Source organism: Merops nubicus, unplaced genomic scaffold, assembly GCF_000691845.1.
Source record: "Merops nubicus isolate BGI_N331 unplaced genomic scaffold, ASM69184v1 scaffold3897, whole genome shotgun sequence".
In the NCBI taxonomy this organism is placed as follows: Eukaryota; Metazoa; Chordata; class Aves; order Coraciiformes; family Meropidae; genus Merops; species Merops nubicus.
Window position 1 is genome coordinate 1,097 of NW_008619420.1, and position 25,688 is coordinate 26,784.

General features: G+C 42.6%; 1 protein-coding gene across 1 annotated transcript in view; it reads right to left on the reverse strand.

The window, feature by feature from the left end:
• Window positions 1-430: 430 nt before the first annotated feature.
• The window catches only part of LOC103776265 (low-density lipoprotein receptor-related protein 6), a gene marked incomplete at its 5' end in the record, with an annotated part of 53,932 nt that continues 28,674 nt past the window's right edge, over window positions 431-25,688 (reverse strand). Inside the window, 13 exons of the mRNA XM_008943767.1 lie at window positions 431-532; window positions 1,702-1,838; window positions 3,042-3,272; window positions 5,344-5,454; window positions 7,043-7,279; window positions 8,699-8,824; window positions 9,983-10,192; window positions 14,522-14,712; window positions 14,905-15,116; window positions 16,892-17,094; window positions 20,609-20,935; window positions 22,632-22,816; window positions 24,980-25,206. Of these exons, the coding sequence (XP_008942015.1) occupies window positions 431-532; window positions 1,702-1,838; window positions 3,042-3,272; window positions 5,344-5,454; window positions 7,043-7,279; window positions 8,699-8,824; window positions 9,983-10,192; window positions 14,522-14,712; window positions 14,905-15,116; window positions 16,892-17,094; window positions 20,609-20,935; window positions 22,632-22,816; window positions 24,980-25,206 (2,499 nt within the window). The remainder of the gene's footprint in view (window positions 533-1,701; window positions 1,839-3,041; window positions 3,273-5,343; window positions 5,455-7,042; window positions 7,280-8,698; window positions 8,825-9,982; window positions 10,193-14,521; window positions 14,713-14,904; window positions 15,117-16,891; window positions 17,095-20,608; window positions 20,936-22,631; window positions 22,817-24,979; window positions 25,207-25,688) is intronic.

Below are 25,688 nucleotides of genomic sequence, written 5' to 3' on the forward strand. Positions count from 1 at the left end.
TGACCTAGCAGCCTTTATATTGCCAGCTTTCCTTCACGTGGTGTTTGCCTATAATTTCTGAAAATCACATAACACATTACTTATGACAGAAGTGTTAAAAAAAAAGGCAGGGTTCACTCCAAAATATGCATTTTTGGCTCCAGGTTATCAGGGTACCAGGATTCTTTTGGCGTTTAGCCGATTTTGTGATGAGTGTTGTGACTCCCCCTAAAGCAACGTGCCCAAGAGGTGTACCAGTAACCCCCCCACTGTGTGATCTACCTCCAACAGTGCTTCAGTGACACGATACATGTGAACCCATCTAAGCACCTGCTTCAGTGCTTGCAGAATTAGGGCCTTTGACTGGCATTCTTACAGAGCAGAGGCTGTCTTTACTCTGCATTTTCTCCACTAACTGCTTTGATCCTGACAGAAACTATTGTCATAGCAATTACCTGTAGGATCTGTGAGTGGATGGGCTGTTTGAAGAATAACCGAATTCCATGGTATAATGTGAACGTTCAGTAGCTGGTGATGGTGGTGGGTTCAAAATCTAAGGAGGGGGTGGAAAAAAAAAGCCACAGTTGTTAATAATTTTTAAAAAAAGCCTCAGGAAAACATCAGTTTATACATTTTCTTTTTAGTGCTGTTGAATGGGAACCTTAATTTAAGAACTGCATGCACAGCCTCTCCCAACAAACAGGATTTTCCTTCTGTTTCCCAGTTCTTTAACAGAGGCTGGGAATGCTGCTTGTCACCGTCCCCACAGAAGCTGTTCCTAAGCCCTTCTCAGAAAGTGCTGACTGCTGTTGCTGTTTTGACACAGCCAGTGCTGAAAAGTAAAGTTGGAGCTAGCTGTTCAATAGCAGATTGTCACTAGGGATACCACTGCCCCGGGCAAACTGGCAGCTGCCTGCTCCTGCTAGCTCTAGTCCACAAGCATTATGCTGTGTCTAACACTTGCAGCGTGCTGTCCAAGGCAAGCATTTCTCCCCTCCACAGGCATGCTCTTACTGCACAAACAGCATGTTGGTTTATTATTAACCCAACATGATGGGTTGATTTGAGGAAGTGAAAACAGACAGGTAAAGGTTTCAGCCTGCACTGACTGGGCATCTAACTCTAACACTTGCTGGTGGCTTGGTGGACTTACTGTAAAAATATCTAAAACCACCACCACTGATGCTAGAAGTAGAGACAGGGAGCCCTCTAGGGCTGGTACCAACTTCTATAGAGCATCCAGCACAGCACACTACTCATCTGTGACTAGAGGAAAGCTACAGACCTGCAAGACACTTCTTGATTTGTCACTTGCACAACACATGACACAAAACTTCATTTTAATTCCTTGAAAGGTCTATACAGAATCAACCAGAGTTTCACCTCCAGAGACACATGGCAGAGTATAATGAAAGGAGATTGCTCTGCCTGTTGCCCAGCATTTGTAGGGACTTTTTCATCTCCTCTGACATTCAACCTAGCATCTTTTTCTGGCACTGATCTCTCACAGCTTTTTAAAATTCACAGAAAACTCCTATACTGTCTTGGAAAAAGACAACATACTCTTCCCTTCCCTTTCAAAATCACTGTCTCCATATTCAAACATGTTTATTAGGCTTGAAATTTAAAACAAAACATTCACCTGCCAATTAATTATCCTCAGAAAGACACTGGCACTTCTGTGACAGTTATTAAAGGTCTATGAATAATTGAATGACTTACTGGAGGAAAGTAAGTGCCTTTGGTGCTTGAAGAACTACTGGAAGAGGCTCCAGTGACATGGGCCCTGTCATAGGGTGGCCCGCTGCTCCCTCCCATGATGCTGAGGGAGCTGATCACAGATTTACCTCGAGACATCCCTGAAGAATAAAGAGGTATGTCAATATTCAAATCTTTGAAACAAACAGAAACAAAGAAAGCTTAAAAAAAAAACAATCTAGAGGTTAACAGCAGTATAAGTACAACTCCTAAAATCAAAATTAATGTTCATGGTATGAAGAGCAGATTCAGTGCTCCTTGATGGACATCTGGAGTGAAGAATGTCAGGGAAAAAACATTCTGGTTTTGTGTATCACCTACTCAACTGCAGGACTTGGCACGGGGCTATACTAGAGCTGTGTGAAGAGAAACATTCCTTTCACTTGAATGGCTGGAAAAGACTTGAGAGAACAGGCATTCAGGCACTATTTCTATGCCCGAGAATAAAACATGAAACTGACTCCGACCACCTCAGCTGAGCCACTGAAATTCGTGTGAGAGAAGAGAGGGTTTGTGTCCTTTCATTTCCACACTGCTAAGTGAGCTCTCGCTGCTGGACTGAAGCATGCTGGCAGAGTCCAAGTGGGAAATGGAGAGGCATGCACTGTGCTCAAAAGAATGGTGAAAATTCTGCTCAAAGACTCTCTTTCTGAAAGCAGGTTATTACCAAAAGCAAAGAAATTTGGTGTGTTATTTTAACCCTGTAAAAGCCTCACAGAACCTCTGTGCTCTGACTGGAACCTGCTGGATCCCACACCAGAAGTGACAGTATATATACAGAAGACATGCATAAAAATGAAATGGAACACTGTGGTTAAGTCTTACTTTTTAAACAGCAGAAATATCATGTCTTTGGTGTCAGAAACTTCATTATCAAAACAAACTGCTCATAACAAGAAGTTTCACAAGATGTAAACCCAGTCTAGAGATCTAACAAGAATAATTATGCAATCTTTACAGCCTCATGAATATATCTCTGTGTAACTTTACCCTGTATTGTCACGACACCTTCCTGATGCTATAACCCCAAAGGAGGCTTGATCAGTAGCAAAAGAACTTCCACAGTATGTGTATCTATTTCAGCTTACAGCACTGTTAAGTATCTAAATGCTTGTCAATAGCATAGGTAAGACAGCAGTTTGTTATTACAAAGAAGGATGGCTACAAGCCTTGAGAGTCCTCTTCCAACAGCTTCCAAGAATGATGCATCTGGAACAGACATCTCCTGTGCATACACACAGAGTATGCTCAGCTACAACCACGTGGTGCCAAAGAGCAGGACAAGGATCCCCCGGGTTACTCACCAGGAAGAGACCCTGACAAAGAGCTCGGGTGAGGCACGTAACCAAGAGGCACAGAGGCTGGTCCGTGCACCACGTAATCATTGGTCATGGTTTCCCCATCGCCCTTCATGCGTGGGCACAGCACCCTCTGGCAGATGAAGTACATGGCTCCAACCACAAACACGGTGAGGATCACACCAATGATGGAGCCTATGGTGTTGTTGGGCTGTGGTGCAGGCTCCTCCGTTGTGTCTGGAAGAAAAAAGGAAAATCAGACCAAGCTGGAAGTTAATCCAACAGCTTCACGTGCCAACATCAGTTTTCCTGACATCTTTCCACACAGGTAAAATAAAAGCTTCTTGTTCTGTAGGCAGACAACAGCTTTCCAATGAATACAGGTCTGTCTGAAGACTCTGAGTGTCCATAAAGCTACCTGTGCACAAGCTGACCTCCACACATGCAGAGAGGTTTCTGCATCACAGATGTCAGGAAGTGAACAGTACATGCATGTGCAGGGAGGCTGATGAACCAGGTCCTGATCTTGCTTCATGCTGGCAGGTAGGGCAGTCTGTTGAACTCGATGAGCGAGCCCTGCAGCCGTGACTCCCCATGGCACAGTGCTGGGAACACATTCTGCTTCTCCTTGCCAGTGTCTCTAATGACAACTACTTCTCATGCTGCACCCCACCACATAAGCACCTGGGTTATCACTCAGTGTAACAGACTGGCACTCCCTTTTCTCAGCTGTGCAACATTCACTTCTGCTGAGCACTACAGGTGATGCAACAACAACAAGTTTGGGGTTTGCTGCTATTTATTAAACTACTAACCTGCTCCACGTCTGACCCACATTGATGGTTACAGATAATAGCTGAGTATCAGCTTGGGAGGTGCCATCCTTATAAGGAATCTGTATCTGAAATGATTATTCAAGGCGAAACGAGTGGCTTTCCCTACAATACCAATTCCAAGCAACGACATTTCTAGGAATAACTGACAACCCCCTGCCTGTGCTTCATGAATTTGACAAGAAAAAGCAGACTTTAAAGTATTTTCCTGTTCTAGACAGTGTTTTACATCTTATCCGTTACTGAAAGTCTTTTCCTCAACACATTTTCTCCTCCCTGAACACCAAATCCACACTTTAACCAGTTTGTCACAGTCTACAAAGGTAAGTAAACAGACTTCTGATCATGCTGGAAGAAGGACAGTGACAACTGCAATCTTACTCTGGGTGGGCTAATTTTCCTTCCTCTGTTACAAATCCAGAAAATACATGAAGTACAACAAAGATAACTGTACCTGCCTGTGATAATGTCACTAATAACCTGGTAGCGTGACAGAACACCCCCTACTACTCCTCCCTAAGATCAAGGGTCCAATTCTGGCTTTGCATTTTCAAGTTGTGTGTGTGTCACCTGTGATATATGGATCACTAACACAAGAAGAGATGTCCCTATTTACAATTTCTTTTAAAGCACCAACAGTGAAAAGAAACTTTCAAGTTGGAATTTTAAAGGCAGTGGTTTTCTTGCAAAGCCCTGGAGATTTCAAGGTAGGGGATATCACATGTTACAAACCATAAATCAAGCTCTGAACGACACCTTTTCAAGATACAAAGGAAATTTTAGAAGGTTTACTCTATAAACAGAGTGCTCCTCTGATTCTAAAAGCACCTGCTATTCATTCTCTGGATGAGAAAACCATGAAGCAGAGCAGTTATGTATAAAATTCTCACACTACTGGAGTGTTTTTTTTTTTAATACTGTACCAACTCAGCATACTAACAATTATAGTAAAACAAAGCTTTTGTTTCTTTTAAAAGTTTAAAAAGGCAAATGGAAAAAAATCTAGACTACTAATTCAGAATACTAGTTATTTTTGTTATTCCTATTCTGTCAGGATAGAATCAGGTGTATTAATTGCACGACAGCAATTATGAACAAGAGCATTAATTTTGGGAACAACTAATTCAGTCTGGTTTGCAGAGTAAGACACAGAGAAGGCTGGGCTACTGGAGAGGTTTTTTCATCACTGTACCAACTCAGCATACTAACAAATTATGGTAAAACAAAGCTTTTGTTTCTTTTAAAAGTTTAAAAAGGCAAATGGAAAAAAATCTAGACTACTAATTCAGAATACTAGTTATTTTTGTTATTCCTATTCTATCACGTGGTGTATTAACTGCACGACAGCAATTATGAACAAGAGCATTCATTTTGGGAACAAGTAATTCAGTCTGGTTTGCAGAGTAAGACACAGAGAAGGCTGGGAGTAAATGCTGGATGCTGCACTCCAGCCTAGAGTCAGGTTTTACACTTACAGCACCCTTGCTCATCCGAGCTGTCGCTGCAGTCCAGGTTGTGGTCACACTTCTTGCTCTTCCCGATGCACTGCCCACTGGCACAGCGGAACTGGTCGGTTAAACAGAGCACTGGGAAGAGAAATCCCCCCCACGAGTCAGTATCACAGACTTCTACTCTTTCAAATGAGTAAGAACTTATAAAATGGCACAGCAGTACCTGGCCCTTGCTGCCTGTTTACAATACAGACACTGCAAGATAAAGTTATCTTGACTACAATAACTCAGAAGCAGAAGGCCACTGAGAACACGGGCACTTATCCCAGGACATGGCTAGTGCAAAATTACCATAAGAACCTCCAACTCTAAGCATTTACTATAATATAAGAGAGAAGAATTAAGTTATTAAAAATAAATCTGCCAAATCATGACGATAAAATTGTTTAAGAAAGATAAATATGGTTTCTCAATGCCCTTGTGCTCTTCCTGTAAACCAGAAAACTCCTTGATCATGAGACAATGTATTTCACTTGACATTAGGTTTTTAAGCTGAAATGAAAGACAGAAGATAAAACTGCAGCTTTGCCAGTATACTCAAAAAATAAACTACCACTTTGTGAAAAAAGGTGCTGCAGGCAAGGTGCTGGCTGCTGTTGTTGACACATATTTTTGTCTCCTGTTTCTCATAAATCCAGAAATTCTTTCTGACTTCAGTTGAATTAAGAAGTTAAACTAAAGGCTTCTGTGATCTGTAATCAGCTCGTGTACTGTGAATAACAGGGAGGCTGAGGGTGATAGAGAGCCCCACATCTGACACCTCCAGTGGCTGGATGGCAGCTGAGAAGCCAACCTGCACAAGGTGTTTTCAGATGTCAGCATCTCACCTGGCTGACCATCCCCTGTCATCACACAGGACTTTCTGCATCACTCTGGAGGGCTTTTTTTGAACTGGAGCACATCTTTTGGAAAGAATTTCAGCCTTGAATCAAAGACCCTTAGACAGTTTTCTCAAAGGAGGAAAATGTACTGTAACAATATATGGAAGAGGCATCCTTTCAAGCTTACAAGTTGTCCCTACAACTCCTCACTACTTTTGCAGTGGGGGAAAGGTGAATTTGCTCATGCTTCACGTTGTATCATGGTGGGGTAGTTCAGATTCTGCCAGCATAACCTGTCCTTTCCAAAATGAAATGATGTTCTCATCCTTCTCATTGTATTGGCAACAGCACTTCCCTCTGTAATGATGACATAAATACTCTCTCTTGCTGTGCTCTAAAGGAAGAACAGGTCTCCAAAAGCCTCGTTTGTCTCACTGATATACTCAGAAAACCTTAACTGCATTTTGTTCATATGTTATGAAATAATCTCAAGACCTTTACTCAGTACAAGGTACACAAATAAAAAACCCTGTGACGAGGACTTGCTCACTTCATAATTCAGTCCCATTTAACAGATTTTTAGTACTCAAAGCCTTATCATTTTTAACAGTACTTTTCACAAGCAGCACTTAAACCACTGTGCAGCAGACGAGTGTTATTTCCATTTCACAGGTGGAAAAACAGACGTGTGGAGTTGTGAAATAATTTCCCATGGAACAGGCCAGTTTAAAAGCTAGCAGAACCTTGGACCCTGCCCCATCCTACTCGGCACAACTTCAGGATTTACCCCAGTGGCCCCACAACAGCTCGATTTTCACCATACTCTGAAAGGTCCTCAGTACCTTCACAGTTCTTCTCATCCGAGTTATCCTGGCAGTTTGCTTCTCCGTTGCAGCGGAGGGCACTGTCTATGCACTGCCCACTCTCACACTGGAACTGGGAGTCTGAGCACACCGGGCAGTTCTTCTCATCACTGTGGTCCTCACACTCAGTGAAGCCATCACAGCGCCAGGCCACTGGGATGCAGTCAATCTCACCTGTGAAACAGGTGAACTGCTGAGGGGAGCATGTTGGTGGTTCTTTAAAAATCAAGCAGACAAACAAAAATTAAAAATCCGGGTGAACAACCAGCAGATCAGGACAGGTAAGGACAAGAAGAGCTCAGCTGCTTTCATTTATCACACAGCTGATAAACATGCCATGTCATAAGGTAACTTCCACCCCCACTGCCTCCACAGTCATTTGTGCAGATCTTGAGCCCCATATGACTGATACAGGCTGACATCAATGGAGGCTCATTAGACAAAGAACAAGAGGAACAGAAACACGCACACTCAAAACACAATTATTTTCATCCCTTCCCACTTCAGCCTCTTAACACCCTTCTCTTAGTAGGTTTTTATGAGTCCTCATTTAAAGCCAACACACTTTTCTACTCCTCCTTTCCTGCAACACCGGTGTACACACAATGGATGCCTCACTTTCCACTCCTCCTTTCCTGCAACACTGGTGTACACACAATGGATGCCTCAGTTTCTTTTTAAAATGTTCGGCAGTCATTGTATAGAAAATGTTAAAAGGATGTAATGTGCTGCAGATGGATGCACTGTGACTCAGTGTCTAGTTATGTGCCCTCGACAACTCTGTTCAGTCAAAATTCTTTTAAAACAACAAAAAAAAAGCTCCATCTAGTCAAGTCTTGCTATCTCAACACAGCTGTTAGCTGTTAGTTAACATTTACTACAGTAACTGTTAATCGCGTGCAGTAAGTGGGGATTTTTCCTCCCCTTTTATAATCCACCACCTCCCCCCCCTCCCCTTTTTGGCCTGGTATTAAACTCTCTCTGAGAAAATATCTGGATTATGTTAGCTCTTGTTCCATTGTGAGACCACACATCGCCTTGATGGCGAGAAGATTGCATAACAAATCCATTCAGTACAGTGGCACAAAGAGACCCAAGCACCAAAGTGCCTCTTCTCTCCTCCATTTCGACCCCACCCTTGGAGACACCAGGGCGGAGGCTCCAGTGGCCATATCGCCACGGAGGAGGCAACTCATCCTTCTGGGACTGCAGTTCAGAAAGACACACACAGGGTGAGTTCGAGGAGGACAGCACAGAAGAATGAAATGGCACAGACATGGTGCAATATGCCAGGAACATGAGGGTCTACCACTGTTTGAAAAAGGAGATCCAGGGTGACAGAAAAAAGTAATAAAAATAATACAATTAAAACATCAAGTTGAAATAATTCAGTGGTCTTAAGTACAAAGGATGAACAGAAATCCCTGTTCAACAGTCAACTAGAGGATTTTTCCTCTTTCCTTACTCCTTCTCAGTACTCGTAGACTTAGTTGGGGGGAGGTAGGCGTGTAAAAGCATTTAAGAGCACATGGTGCAGTCACATTCCTTCTGCTCAGAGCCACCCCTCAAGACAGAGACATTCCCCCCCTCCCTGAAGGCGACAGCTCAGGGACACAGAGCATGAGAAGAACTCACCTCCACAGGACAGCTCGTCCTGCAGCAGAACAAGGTGGACAGGACAGGAGCAGCGCGTGGTGCCATCGCCCTTCACGATGCAAATGTGTGAGCAGCCACCATTATCTTGAGAACAAGGGTGTTGTCCTGTGATTTTAAAAATAAGACAGGTACTGACAAGAAATCCCCACTTCTTTTCTAACCTTTCAGTGATTTATTTGGGCACACAGGGTTTCCTTCAGTATTTCCTTCCACGTGGGAAGAGCACTACTAAAAACAACCCTGAAAAGGTTGTGTTTTGTTCTGTATTTACACACACCAATAGTTATCATGCATACAGGGAACTGACCATGATCTGAAACACTGTAAGAATTGTGCCATGGGCTCTAGTACACACTACTCAAAGTGTTTTTGCCTCTTGTGAAAGGTACAGTTAGCTCTCCCCAGCAAAAACAGCAGCATTAGTAACACAAAAAGATGCCTTGGATTCCATACCTCATTTTCTCTCAAAGACCATTAGAAAGGAAAACTTTTCTAATTTGTGAATTCTGAAGCTTCCACAGTGTCTCTGAAGCTCAAATTAACATGCTCTAGATAAATATGTCTCTTCATTTTAATGTTTAATAAGGACAACATACTTCTCTTGGAACTCCTGACAGATTTACTGAGATTAATAGCAAACAAAACTAGTAGTAGTCTGCACTGATGCTTTAATTAAACATCCCCAGACATTTTTCTACATATGTCTCCAAGGCATGCACCACAGCCTATTAACCAGGCCTATTTCCTCCAGGATGACAGCAGCTCCACTGCTTTAACCATCCAGCTCCCGTCGTTCCAAGCGTCTGTGTGTGGGGAAAGGCTACAACCTGGTAAGCAGAGGACTGTGAAAAGCACAGCCTTCTTCAACACAAATTCAACACTAAAGGTTTACTGAGAGCTGTGCTTGTCTCAACGCCGTAAACACCTAATAGCAACTCACTAATGGGATTCAGAAAAGCTTCTAGTAAGGGTAACAGAGTGTTTCCACTGTGCCTACAGCCACTCAGGTGCCAGGTGCCTGTACAGGACTACCAGTAAAGTAGTTGTTAGCAACAAAACGTGATGCTGGCTTTGTGAGAGGTTCACAGCACGCTGCCAACTGCCTGAAGGAGACAAACTTAGCTGCACCCTGGCAACGTAGAGAGACAAAACGATACCAACTTCTGTCCCCTTCTGTCTGCACTGATGTCAGTGAGTGACAAGGCACGACAGGCTCCAGCCCCAGGGGCACCGCCTGCGCTCGCGCACGGGGGCTGCACTTACTGTACTCCTGAAGGTTGAGCTCCTTCACAGCATGGATGTCACTGAGCTGGGCAATGCGAGCCTGGACCTTGGTACGTCCTTCCCGACCAGTCATATCAATCTTCTCGATCATCTGCTGCTGCCTGTCAATCCAATACAGCCAGTTCTCAAATACTGTCAGTCCCACGGGCTGCAAGATGTTAGAGTCTTCCAAAACGATCCGGTTAGCGCCTGCAGAAGGGAAGAGGGGTTGGGCTGAAGCAGAGTCAACTGAAAAACCATCACAGACATTTTCTACACTACTGTTTTCTGCTACTCCACTATCAGGTACGCCTACTAGAAAAACACAAGCAGTTTTTGATTCCTCTACAGCAAGACTGAGGCATTTTGCAGACAGGTGATCACGTTTCTTTTTCTGCTTTCATCAAGAAGACAGTTTTTGTGCTTCAGACACATTTACTCTATTTATTTAAGAAGCATCTGGAGTTGGGGATTCAGCTCTCATGAGGCTATTCAGTCTTTTATCGATATGATGGGAACTGGTAATTCTTTTCATTCCTCTATCCTTTTTCTGAGAGATTAACTGCTTTGTCTTGGCATACAACAGGGAATAAGAAGATGGATTATTAGCTTGAGATCTTGAGTTAACTAATACAAGATAAAATCCAAGTGAAGACGAGGTAGTTAGTACTTCTCACATGAATTATGAGATTAAGGTAAACACTTGACTTCTGACTCCCTCATATTCTTTTGCTTCAACTATGTTATCTTCACTAAGGTTTACATGCTAAATTGGGAATGCTCCTTTCCTCATAGTGAAGACTTGATTTCCTCAGTTTCTTTAGCAATCATCAGTAGCAGCCAAGAGGCCTTACACCCCTGAACAGTATTTGTTGATTTTAATGCTAGATTACCTGCCATTAAATACAGTCAAGAGCAACTGCCACACGTCATGGTTAACACGCCACAGAAACAGAAGATAGTCCACAACTGTTTTAAAGGTATCATTAAAGACTGTCCAAAGACAGTGAAGACTTTGTACCTCATACATAGCAGGAAAATATGTTATTCAAAACCTGTGAGCTCAGGAGTGAACTTTAACCCATGCTTCATTTATTTTACATGCTATAGCATGGTTATTAATACTCAAATATTAAGGTTTATTAGACTGTGTATAAAATTACAAACATAAGGAACCTGCTTCAACTTCGAAACACTGAAACAATATCAGAGTCTAAACTTAGGCCACAGGCTGAAAATCTTACACAGAAATCCTGGTATTTCAGATGTCTGTGCTCACTGTTATGCTTAGTTTTCAATTTCACTACAGCAGACAATAGCTTTGCTTATGTTCATCCCCAAAACAATTTCAAGTAAGATTTTATATTTTGTCCTGCAAAAACCTAAAACTAAATATCACAGCAAAAAAAAAAAAAAAAAAATCTGCCATGTTGTCAGCACACCCACACAAGATAATGTTATGGGACAGAAGAGACATTTCATGAATTTATAATTTAAGTTCTATCCCTCTGCTTTGTTTAGTAGCAAGAACTGTTTTTTTTTGTCTTGCTGAGAAGTTAATCAATAGTATGTCAGTGATGATGACTTACAAATTCAGCTATGAGAATTACATTTATCTCCTTTTCACTAAATGCATGCAAAGCTCCTAAGTTAAGTAACCTTCCAAATATTTAGCAAGTGATAATACCTAAAGCAGAACCCAAAAATTCAAATATTAATCCTCAGCTAGATTGGGCTCTCTCCCACTGCTTTGGAACACCACCAGCAATGATCTGATTAAAGACAAGAGGCTGATGGATTCTGAAGGAGGCTATACCCAAACTGATGGAGAAATTAACAGATTGAGTGATGCAAGTCAAACTAAATAACTGCAACCACCTATTAACCCCCACGAACATGACTCACTGTACAGGGAAAAGGTAAGAAGCAGCAACCTGCATCTTGAGAAGAAAAGCTAAGCTGGGAAGAGGGGAAAAGGCAAAGATAACAGGAAGAAATATAGTTAAAACTAAGACCTTGGACCTACCCAAATGGAGTCTGTACATGCTCTGCTCTGCCATGCCCACGTCAATCAACATGGCATTCTGCAGTATGCTCCTAAGCTCTGAAGCTTAACATTTTCACTCCCTTAATGTCTTAATCTTTCTTTTTAATCTTTGTGACCAAGTGTAACCGACTAGTTCTGACTTAACCAAGACACTGAAATCCCTCCTTCCATAAAGCAACAATAAAATCTGAAGCTGGCTCATCAGGGGGCTAGTTCCCTTTATTGGGAACGTCAGATGAAAGGGAGATGTGATTAAGAGAAGCTTTGTCTCCTGACATCACCATTCTCCTTCCAGCAATACCTTTTACAAAAGGACTTAAAAACAAACAAATAAATGCAAAAATCGGGACACACCCATAGCTCATTCTGTTTCCAAATAAAAATTACTTAATTCCAAAATCATTAGACATTTCCAAATCACCCTAATTATTCTGGAATAGAAGAACTAATTTCCAAATAGTTTCCATGGTAGGGAGCTAATTCCAGTCATCTTTTTGTAAACATGAAATCATGTGAAGACTCTGGTTAGCTTCAATAGGATCTCCCATTTGGGCTGCATAACCAAGTCCTAACTGCATGCCTGAAGGACAGGGAGGAAGAGGAGGACTGCATCACATAAAAGGCATTTTAGCTTTCCTTCTCTTTATGGGCATTGGCATCTACAGAGTCGACAGGGCAAGAGACTCTGCGTGTCTTTTAGAAGCTAAAATGCAGAAAAATTACTCTGCTGGTCAAAAGAGCCTATTAACCAGCATTCCTAAGCACAGGAATGCATCTCAGCAGTCAGCAATTTATCCAGGAGATTATAGCAATCTATGCACAGTGCAAGTGCCAAAAAGCAAGAGAAGTTTTGGAATTATTTTTCTTAATGTTGTTTGAAAATATGGCAAGCTACTACTACACAACATTGGTGATGTGACACCCATAACTTTAAGACAAAAAAAATAAAGAAGCAGAATCATTAAAACCAGAATGAATTAGAATTTAGACCCATCTCTTCTTTGGTTTCCTAATTTCTGGCAGGTAACAGAGAGAAACAAAACTTGTGCTGAGTTCTGCCACTCATTAGATTACTCATGCAGACCCTGGACAGCCCAGAACATACTGAGAGACACCATTTCCCATCCTCTATTCAGAACAACTCACTAGCTCAGGTTCTGCCCTGTGTTTTACAATAGCACACAACCAGGACATCACAGTTTATCAGTGACTCTGAATCCCTCAGTGGCACATGCTGTGAATCACTGGACAAAAGTGACCGTCTTCCTGAGCCTCAATCCCAACCATAGAGAAAAACTGGATTGTTTTCCAAAAAGCTTATCCTACCAACTTGATAAAAAGCTGAAAATCACAGTGGTGCCAATTGGATGACACGCTGCTACTCTGAGTGAGGGTACCGTGTCACCAGTGAAGGGCACACTACTACAAACTGCTGGAACTCCTGTTTTCAGACTCGCTTTTGATAGCAGAAAAAAGGCTGAAGGATAAAGATGTCCACTCTTCAAACTGGGCAGGGACTTGCTGCAGAGGAAAGAGAAACTCTGCCACTGTCCTCCACTAGCAGCAGCATGGGGAGGGCGTATATCCCATTACCCAACAGAGGTGGGCTGCACATGCTCAGAACGTCCTGTCACTCCCAGCAGCAACATCCAGCCCCATGTATAGCTAACAAATGCTACTGAAACCACACCAGGCAGCTGAGCTGATCCAGCAGCTTGTTGGGTCCAGCTGGTAGATAAGAAACATCTCAGTTTCTCTCACCCAATCTGACTGCATGATTTTCCCTCTTCTCTTGCTGGTTCTGCTTGCTTGCTGGACTCTTTCCTGAACCAGTTCAGCTTTCCAAATCAATGGAACACTGTCCTCTATTTCTCTTTTTCTGGATGTTGCTGTTAGTGAACTGAATCAGCTCCTAGAGGGGGTCAGACTAACAGCATAACCAACCTCAGGGAGCAGGCAAAGAGAATTCCACAGCTGTAAGAGGGAGGTTTTTTTGCCTTTTGAGAACAGAGAGATGTTAGATCTGCTCTGTCCTCACATCATTTCACCCTAAATGACAGCTACATAAGTGACCTGCCCACCTGCTGCTTTAACTCTGCAGGAAAGATTTTTCCACTGACAGGAAACTTTCCTCTGATTGACACATTACTGCACCAAACCCAATGCCTTTAAAAACAACCCTCTCCCTCGCCTTTCCAAAACTGCTGCAATTTATTTGTGAACTGACTTTGAGAAATCACACAAAGGTCTTGCAGTGAGAAACCCAAGTAAATAGCATGTGTAGCAATTAATAATGCAAATCATAGATAGAGGCATGAGACTTTAAAGGCAGGCTGCATGAATCATGCACATTCCCTGGCTGGGAATTCAGGGAGCGATTAGAATCACAGGACAGACTGTTTATAGTAGGAAGGAAAAGACAACACCTTTCTCTGCATTCCCCCACACCCACACCACACAAATGAATCACTGAATTCAAAGTGCTACTCTACCTGAAAGGTCACTGCTTTCAATTCTCCGCAGGTCTGAATCAGCCCAGAACAACTTGCCTAGCTGGCTGTCAATAGCTAAGGCCACGGGCTTGCTCAAACCACTGAAAAAAAGGACCTCTCGTTCAGTTCCATCCAGTGCTGCTCTCTCAATTTTAGGAGACCTTTCCTGCAGGTTGGTGAAATACATGTATCTGCAATAGGAACGATTAGAGGGAAAAAGTTTATTTGATCTTTCCACATGCTTGCTACGTGACCAAGACATCTTCACAAACGTCAATAACATTTTTAGTCTGACAAACAGAAAGCAACCTGCAGCAAGAGAACAATCTGATTCTCAGGACCTTCAGCCTGACTTTCCCCAGATCGCTATTTCAGCTACGTACCCTTTCTCTGGATTCACCACAATGGCCCTGGGCCTGTCTTGATCTCCTCTGAGCACCACTCCCATGGGCCTCCCGTCCAGGCGTGTCACGTTGATGACATTAGTAGCTTCGCAGGTCCAGTAGATATAGCGGCTGTAGATGTCAATGCTCAGGTCATAGGGCTGCATCTCCAGGTTCTGATTGGGAACTGGACTCGTCACGACAGTGAGGCTCTGCAAATGGAAACAAAATGACCCACAGAGGAGTATTTAGTCTGATCTAACATGAGCAACTGGATTTGCTATGGATGCAACACACCAAACCACTGCGCAGCCAATACTAGCATAAAGTGACACCCAGGTCCAGCTGCCCCACCAGCACCTTGGTATAGACACTTAGTCCTGATGGTTTGTTGTAATGGCAATAAAACAAGTTGGTTGCAGCTTGTAAGACGTAGCAAGTTTGACCAATAAGCCCAAATTCTCTACGTTGAAGATTCAGAGGCAGCTTCTGCATCTCCTCTGCCTTCTGACAACTCTAAGTTCAGTTTGGACAGACCCCAGACCACCACATTTAGCACTCTACAACAGAAACACATCACCACCAATACCCAAAGCTGCAGCTGAACAGACAAAGAGACAGGTCAAGTGAGGCCAGACAGCACTTCAAACTCTTGCCTTATTTTTCTCCACCATCATGGCATCACAGCTGGGGAACATAGGGATGAACAAGAAATGGGTAGCCAGCTCTGCCAACAGACAAAGGACACCAGCAAGGCTTGCCTTCTACTGGTCTAGACCTCTGAAGGTCACCCAACTTTCTTTTTTTAATTTAATTTTTTTAGAAAGAAACTACATAATCTCCCTATAATGAAAGATAAACCTAAGTGACATCTTTTGTGAACTTGTCAAAAATCTGAAGAGGACTGACAAGTCACAAAACACAGCCTTGCATCACCTTTTTGGAAAGCTTTGTGCTTTTGAGGTGAGTAGCCTCCACCTTCTGACTCTAAAATTAAACTTCACCAGAAAATTTACTTAACTTTATTTGGCTTGCCACCTCTATTAAAGGGTGTGCCTACAAGACTTATATTTGTTTATTCTGCTGAAGCTGGCAAAAACTTGATGGCTTTGACTAGTTTTGGGTGTTAAATTATTTAGACATTCCAAAATGGAAACCATTGCTAAATTAAGAGTTGAGGCTGAAGGGTGTTCAAACTACCACCATACCCACCACCAGAAACCACTCTCTTACAAAATTAAACTGAATATAGCTCCTCCATGTTGCTCATCTTTGCCTCCTGTCCCTCTCCCATTCCAAAGAAATCAGGAAGAAGGAAAAAAACTATTTTAAAATATGTGAAAATTATGAAAGGGTCATTGCTCACAAATAACCTCACTAATAGACCACTAAAAACTTGGATCACCTTTTGCCCTCTACCCTATGCTACTTTTTCTGTATTCCCCAGTCAAATACGTTTTCCTAACCCTCCTACATCTCTCACAGGTCACTAGTTTCAGCCTCCTCACTCAGTGCCTCAGCACACTTGAGGTTCTGCTGACAACTCTCCTCCTACCCCCACCAGAAGCCGGGGTGCTTCAGACACAACTGTGTGCTCACCAAGTCCCATCCTCTCCATTTCAGAGTCGGTGCCCCTGTACCCTGCTCATCTGCAGCTCTTCCCTCTCTCTCACACACTCCACTTCTCCCAAGAGAAATTCCTACGTTTCACTCCTCTCAAACAGGGGTTTCCAACAGCCCCCAGCCACAGGACAGCATTAAGCAGATAACACCCTGTGAACAACAGTATCTTTAAGCTGGCCTTAGCTTCCCATGTTTTACTTCTTGCTGCACCTCCCAGGGTACTGTCTGAGGACTCCAGAATCTCCAGATGCCACTTGTTCTGCCCAGGAAGTCCGTGCATTGGAGCCACTCCTGTACAACCCCTCATTCCTGGGTGGAGGGCATGTCCTCCCCATCTGGCAGCGACTCCCCACCCGCAGCACACCTGGCTGCCGTCCTCCTGCGCCTTGCGGATGATGTTCTGCCGAGAGTCAATCCAGTAGAGCTGCTTGTCCAGGGGGTCGTAGTCGATGGCTCGGACGTTCCTGAGGCTGTGGATGGGGAGGATGATGTCTGGACTCTGCTGCTCATCTATCACCATGCGGTTAATGGCGTTCTTCTGACTGAACAACAGAAAGGTTGTAGGAGCTTGAGAGGTTCAAAAGAAAAAACAAGAAGAAAAAGGTGGGTGAAAGGGTCACACGTAGCAATAACGTCAGGTATTTGTATGTTCAATAATAACAGCTACTACATACAATAGGACAGTGCACCTATTATTTCATTTCCCTTCTCCCTCTTCCTCTGACAAAAGCAAAAAAACAACCCCCCAAACCAAAAAGTAAAAATCCCATCCTCTGATCAGTTGGAAAGCTTTTCAAATGGCTTCTTTTTACTACAAACGTCCCTGTGTGGATGTGGCAAGCAAAGACAATTTTGTGCATTGCAGGACTAATGAACGTGAAGAATTCTGTCAAGATCACCTCAAAGAAGAATGGCCAACCATGACTCTCAAAGACTTGCCAACTTTCTTCCTAAAGGGGTTGCAGGGAAATATGGTTCCACTACTGAAAGCTGAACCTTTCACTAGGTACACATCTGTTTGCAGAGGAAGCTGAGCAAAAGCCAGCACTGGTTCTTTATTTAGGGGTCCCAGGGAAGAGAGAGCACCATTAGAGTGATTCAGACCTGTTCCCACAAACCCTTCTTCTGCCTGGACTGGAATGGAACAACAACTAATTCACAGGAAAATCTCCTAGGTGTGTGCAAGGTTGAGTTTCTATAGAAAAATCTATTCACTCTTCTCAAATTCATATATCTTTCTAGGTGCTCATCTGGGAACACTAACTTGCAATCAGAGAAAAGATATGATGCTTTGCTCAACCTTTCCAGATGCCTAGCAAAAATTTCCAGGACAAATTTTCTGTTTGTTTTTTTCCCCTAGAAATACGATCACATATCAGAAACTGAGGCTTTCCCACTCCCATATAACTGTAGTTTACCAGCTGTATCTTATCCTAAGCACACAAAGCATTTAATATGTTTTTAAAAAGACTTTATCTGTGCATTACGTAACTGGGTCAGAAATCAGAGCAGGTAGTTAAAGCCTTTCCCCTTTTCACAGTGTTCTTTTCAATAATGCTCTACCTGGAGCCACTGCTGTGCAAGACAGCACAAGAGCAAGCAGCCAGAAATGTAGTTTGCAGCCTCCCTGAAGTCTGTACAATCAATTCTCTATAGCACAAGTCTGGAGAGATTAGCAGTGGGACACTGCATTCATTCAATCCAGCCTGTCAAACAGGTAACACAGCACCTTGGAAAGGGGAGGCAGCAGAAGCCTTCCAGAGAACATCATCACCTTGCTTTGTTATTTTAGGCATATGCTTTGAGCATTTATTCTGGCTGCTGGAAAAAAAAAGGGGGGGTTTCCTTGGTAACTAACACTCAATCCTAACATCCTATAACAATCAGGCCTAATTGCAAGGTATTTGTGCTTTCTGGAAAACCTGTATTTCCCCTCCAAGCATATCTCCAATAATTTAAGCAGTCATCTACCTAGCTCTAAACTGTGGAAGAAAGCAGACACACAAAAAAGCAAAGCAAAGTTGCTGTGAATGTGTGTAACAAAATAACAGATTCCGAAATCATCATAATTCTTACCAAGCAGTTAAGAAGGTAATGGAAAGGGGAAAAGCTTAAGATAAAGCAGAGCAGGTAAACATACCATCAAGCACATAAAAGTCCCTTCCACTTTTCCCCAAAGACACCCTCTCACTGTCTAATACTGTGTGGCTTCCAACTTGGAATCGATGGCTCATTCTAAAAAGCAACAGCAGCATTTCCCCTCTTGAGTTCCCATATCTCTGCACAGTACTAATTTCAGAAACCCCTTCCCAGTTTTCATTATTCTCCCAACAGTCACATATTTAAACTACATTTTTGGCAGGCAAATGGAGTGGAAGGAGCATGTCTCCTGTGTAACACTGCTTCAAACTCCATAACACACAGTAGGTCTGGTGAGATACCAGCTCTCATCAGAGCAGCATGTCCTCCCCATAATTAAAAGAATCTATGCACGCATTAGCAGGGTAATCCAGAAGGGAGGAAATGGCCTCTAGACAGGGCTTGGGCTAATAATAATGTTCAAGAGTACATAAGCAAGTGAAATAGGGAAGAGAAAGTTAAAACAATTCATGCTCCAATTATAGCGGCCAAGAAAAAACATTACATGATAGGCAGAGAAGCCCAAGTCTCCAATTACCTACAAATGAGAACTTGGAAAGTTCTCAGATTTGAACGTGGCAGAAGGAAAACTTCTACCACCTCACAAATGGCCCTGAACTGTACTGTGGGGAAAAGTTTCTGTTTGCTCACAATGTATTTCCTGTATTTTTCTCCTTTGTTTCCAAAAGCATTTTCACAAGAAAGCGTGACCTTTGATTATTTTACTACTTATTCTCTGCTGAAAGTCACATTCCTCCACCTACAAAATTAGAGTCATCACCAGAGGTGCCAGCTGTGCCTCTGACTTGCAGGAAGGTGTGAGAGGTTTAGAGTTCAAGAATCCAGCTGTCATGCAAGTGCCCCTTAAAATAAAAAAGGAAAGGAGAAGTACAGGACATGTGGTGTGGTGGAAAAGCAGAGTCCCAAAGAGCTTGATTTTTAAAAAATGCCATGAGGTGGCATTCATGGAACAAGCTGCCCTGCTTTTGGCTTTAGAACAACATGTGGATCTCTCTACTTGTGCATAATATGGAGGAGATAAAATCTGTCTCTCTGTACCATGAATCTTTTCAGTCACTGACTAATGTGAATGACACCAGTGGAAATCAGCCATCTAGTGTGGCTGCCAAAATTACGAGAGCTTCACTGGCAGCCAGTTATTGAGAGATGGATAAATTATTTGGTTAGAGACTAATTACACACAGCCCGAGGGGCCTTGTGGTTCATATTCTGCACAACAATAAAGAAAAATGGGACTTGGCTGCACTGAGATCAGAAATCTGAAGTTCTGGGGAAGCCATGGAGCCCAGCCTCTCTCACTGAGGAAGGAACACTAAGGGCTATGAGTGACCCCCCTCAGCATCTCATCACAGCAAACACAGCTAATACAGAGCTAAATTTTGACCACCTAAAGGCTATGCAATAGTCCAAAATATAGACCAAAATATATTATATTCTTTGTGTCAGGCAAGATTAGAAATAAATAAGCAGATAGGTAAGCAAGCAAGCACTTGAGGAGAGTCTGACAGGCAGACACAAAACCAAATGTATTTCGTGCTTTCCTGTTTACACAGATTTAACCAAGTCACTGAAAAAGTTCACTAACAGCCACTCTTCTTATTTTACAATGATCTTGGTATGTTGCAAGACTATTTTTTTTTTCATTCAATATCCTATCTTCTCTTGAAAGTCAGTAGGATTTTTAGGAATAGAAAATTATATTAAAAAGCACATATTTTTATTGCCATCTTTATCCAGTCGTATCTTTTGCTTCCTATGGAGGAAGGGAAGCTGAGGAACCCAAAATTTTAACTTGACCAAAGTAAACAAGCTTCACCACCTCATATAATAACAAAACTCTTCTTTCCTCCAAGTACAACCCTTGGAACTGTTCCCAAACACAGCTGTTTCTCTGCTTTGTTTTTATTCATGACCAGCTTACCACTACAAGTCCGGTTGTCGGAGTTCAAGGAATAGTGAGCTGGGCATCCACAGACAAAACCACCCACAGGGACTGCCAAGCAGAGGTGGGAGCAGTGCCCGTTGCTAGAGGCACACTCGTTCCATCCTGCCTGCCTGGAGGAGTGGAAGACCAGGATGTCCATGACATAATCCAAATGCCCCTGGATGATAGTTCTGTTCTGGCCGCTGGTCTTGTTGGCCCGCTCGATGCTACGCCGGCTCCAGTCTGTCCAGTAGATGTAATCCTGGTACTGAGTCAAGCCAAAGGGGTGAGGCAAGTCATCAGCTATAATCTCACGGTCCAGCCCTGTTTCCAAAAAGGGAGAGAAAAAAACCCAACAGAATTATATGAGGATAAACAATATGCTGTTTAATGCTGTTGGGTATTCCCCCTGCACAGAGAGGTTAACACATAATTAAAGTTTTTATTTCGTTACTACAAAAGTAAATTATAAAGTAATGTACAATATTTAAAAGACCACTCTCACGTCTCAGAGCCTATCACAGAAATGTGATAATCCTGCTTGGGATTCACAGTAGAGAATGCATTTTACTGAAGGAAAAGTCTCAGCTTTGAAAATGATCGGGGCTGTCAGAAAGTTTTTGTCCTTCCCTTCTTCCCAAAACAAACAATCCCTTTGAAGGAGATGCAAGATCCTGACACTGTATTCCTAGTTCAGCACCTCTCACACCAAATTTGGGTCTCTGCCTGCTGCTTACAGAGAGAGAACTGATATGATCTTAAGAAATTCTACATCGTAGAATGTAAGAGAAAAATTATGAATATGAGAAAAATTAAATGCACAGGGTTAAACTCATCTCTGGAATGATGTAAGAGGAAATAGCTCAGGGCAGGAAACAGCTGATTCTGTATACTGTGGAAATGTTAACAGACCTTAAGGAGCTGGGCATGGGTGGGGGGGCTAAATTATTTCAACCACTTCATTACCACTGGACTTCCTGCTGTCTAGTCACAGAAAATTAAAGGGAGATTATGAGCAAGAAGTCATTCCTTCTTTGCACAGAGAAGATGAGGATGCACAGCCCTACATTTTGCTGTCACTAGCCACAGGGAAGATGAAATTCTAATGCTACATCCAGTTCCACAGTACACAGAGGAATGCTGAGCCAGTTTCAATGACTTACCCAAATACATGAGAAAATGAAGAGAAAGCCCTTATATTAGTGCAATTCCTATAGTGCATCTTCCCATTTTGATCTTTTTCTAGCTTTATTCCACTACTGCAAATACACTGTTTAAAGCAGACTGACTCCTTTAGCCTTAAATACTGACTAGTGATCATGCTTACCTGAATAATCTGGCACACAAAGCAGTCTGCTCCTCTGGGTGCCAAGAAATTAAAAAAGATATTGTGCAAATCTGAGAGTCCCACTACACTACTCCAGGACAGTGAAAGAATAAAATATTCCACCTCCATTTAACTGTAATGACTGGTTTATAAAACAATCACAGGCCCCAGTGTGAGAGAGAACCCTCCTGGCGACCAGTGCTAACAAGGAAAAGCTCCTCAGTGTGCAAAATACTGGGAAAAAAAACCCTGAGGATACCAACAAAGATTAAAAACCAAATAGTATTAAGTTGCATTGAGAAAAATGTCCAGTAAGCTGTTGTTACCTTAGCTTTCTCTCTACCCTTCTACAGATGAAGTGTTTATGTGTTTGCTAGTGCTCTTCAGAGCTGCAAAACAAGACTCTCCAAAACACTGAAAGTTGACAGCTTTGCCCTACATATAACTGAAAACACACACAGCTTGTATAATTTTAACTTTGTGAGCAACTACATCACCTACAAGAAAATAGAGGCCTTGCTAAATACTGTTTCATAAACATCAATTACAGAAGCAAATGTTCAAGGCACGTGAGTTTAGAAAAATCTATTTCTGTCTTAAGGCGTGTATTTTTGCCTTATTTAAGCAATAATTTGCCACAGGGAACAGTAAAAAAGGAGCAGTATCCCCACAGCCTCTGGCCAGGGAGCTCACCCAGCATGTTGGAGGACTCTATCAGGTTGGTGTCAAGGTCAGTCCAGTACAGTCGCCTCTTGGCGTAGTCGATAGTCAGCCCGTTGGCACGCCCCACGTTGGGCACCAAAGTGGTCCTCTCACTCCCATCCATGGCAGCTCTGTCAATCTTTGGCTTACCACCCCACTCAGTCCAGTACATAAACCTGATTAAAAAGGAAAAAAAAATCATATTCAATCCAACAAAGAACTGAAGGGGAGAAACAGGGCAAAACAAAAATCCTTAGAAAGAATAAGAGAAAAATGAGAGCTGTTAAATGCAAGCGTTTATTAAGCCCCATTACACTAAATGTGTTTTCAAAACACAAGCAAGGAAGTGAGTCAACTTTCCTCAAAATGCTTCCAACGTTATTTTTTCCACTTGGAACTGGATTTTCACTAGCAAGTTCCATATGAAAGTACTCCAATCTCAATGCCTGTCAGTTTAAGAGGCAAAAGGTTGGCAGGTCAGCACCTTCACTTACACCTGGTTATTTAGCAAGATATTTTCCATGGCACTTGGCTTCTGTTTCTATTCAGTTGTCCATCAAACGAAGGAATACAAAGAAGTAGATATGCATGGTACTTTTTGTTAATAGTTGCACTGCTCATCTCCACACAACCAAGTCAACCAGCCACATAACAGTGTGCTACATCTCAGCCAAGGGCAGAATAACACAAAGCTGTACGGAATTACCACTGGAGCAAAAGCACAAACCACCACATACTCACATGCCAGTGTATGCCCCACTTGGCCGAAGCACAGCCTTGGACATGTTTATGTTTTCTTTAGGCACTGCACAGCAGAGAGGGCTATATATTTGACACCTGGTGGCTAGTTAGTCAGTTCTTCCAAAATGTAATGTCAGTAGAACTTTAAAAACAAGCAAGACATAGCTAGCCAACGTTCACACATTTCTGCTTTAACACCTCCAGTAACAAACACTCTGAAATGCTTTTAATTTCAAACACAGCGTGAAAGCTTGCCTCAGAAACTGATGATCAAGGAGGTGCTGTGCTTTAAACACCAGGAATACGTGCAAATTTTTCTTTAAAATTTTGCAAGTATTTTGTGCCTACGTTTTGCAAGTTGTAGACAGCATGGACCTATGTGTTAGAATTGTCCCCACAGTAGCAATGCCACAAAAGCTTCCAGATAAAATACAACAACATAGCTCAGCTGTAAGGAAAGGAAAACCAAGCATTCAGACTCAAAACTAAAGTAATTTTTTTCTGGTCTGTGGTGAAGAGACAAAGCACTGAATTACAACGATCCTGGGGAAAAAGCTATTCCCAGTGTAAAACTAAAATCATCCATAGCAACCTTTTGGTACAACTTAGCAACTGGATCTAAGAATCTGGCCTGGATGCCCTCTGATGTACTTGTCCAGGCAACCTCCAGCATGTCAGGGCTGAACTCCACCTATGAGTCCCACTGGGGCCAATGCAGAACTCCATGTAACTCAGCAGAATGACAGAGGCCACCTCCTTCTTGAAATGAAGCAGGAGGAATGTGCTCTGAGTTCTCTGCATTGTTGTAACTCTTGTAGTGTCACTGGAAACTGCGATCAATAAAATTAAGTTCCCTCCTTTGTAAAATAAGAATACACGGCTGGTAGAGCCTCAAAAAGGTTTTACAGCCATTAGCTAATGTCAAGTGAGCACTTAATGGTAGAATTGCTATTTCAGAAGCTAAGCAGTTTTGTTTTACCTTGCCCCACTCCCTCCTCCCTCCTCCTGCTTTTTGCTCTACTTCTGTTATTACATTTGAATCCAACTGAGAAGTTTCTCCTCAAGAAATCTTTTATTTTAGGCATAGGTTGGCATAATTGCTTCCACTCATTCTCTGCAGTTGCTTCCCTTGTCCATACCAACTAAAAAAGGCTCCCTTATCTGAAGAAACAAACACCTTCCTTATTCTCAGGCAATAAAGCCTCACTTCCCAACTCTCAAGTTAAATCATTTAATACCTTTATTGGACCCTGACTTGTGATAAAAAGGATCCTCATTTTTAAAAGGACAAATATTTTCTTTTCGATGCTATAGTCCCTTTCTAATTAATGAATTCCACAAGCCTAAAACTACTTTGATTCTGTGGTTAATTAAAAAAACTAAATATAAATCCCTTTTTTAATGAGCCGCTCTGATTTTTTTTTCTTTTTTCCAGCATTCTTAATGATTATTCAGGATGCTAAGAGCATATTCCTCCACCCCTCATACCCTAAATTACCAGGCTGTCCCCCCCAAGCTGAGTTCTCTCTGGATTTACAAGCAGTGCCCTCGGGGAAGCACGAAGCTGCTGTAAAGGTGAAATGAACGCGGCGCGTTACCCCTCAGCAGGGTCCAGTGCCAAGGCCCGGGGACTGTCGAGGTCCTTCCACACCAGCACCTGGCGATGCTGCCCGTCCAGTTTGGACACCTCTATACGGTTTGTGCCTGTGTCAGCCCAGTAGAGGTTCTTCCCCAGCCAATCCACGGCCATGCCCTCCGGGTAGTCCAGGCCGAACTCCACCACGTGCTCCAGCGCGCTGCCGTTCATGAAGGCCCTGCTGATGGTCTGCAGACAAACAGATATGCAGGCAAATTAGAGATTTTACCACTCTGTCATTGGGCTGCTTGCTTGCTTTGTTGCATTTTAAACACACACGGATTTTAGGCATCTCATAGGGAAGAGGATCTTACAATATGCTACTTATTTGCGAGGCGAACAATGCTGCTGTTCAGAGTAATGATTTACTGTGCTCTGCGACTGCATTCACTGGCAATTACAACAGTGTTTCACTGGGGAAATAAATGGGATAACTCGTCTGGTTCAATTAAGCTGTCTAACATGCCAAAGTGACCTTACTAACTCAGTGCCAACTTCGAAGGGGAAATATTTTGGCTCTCCCAGGACTATACAAGAGCGTTGACGTTATAGCACGGAACGTTATTTAAAGGAGCCTAATGAAAAAGTTCAGGACAGAATGGCAAACAGAAGAACACAACCTCAATATGAGCTCAATAGTGCAAGTGCTTCAGCACTGCTGATTTAGTGTC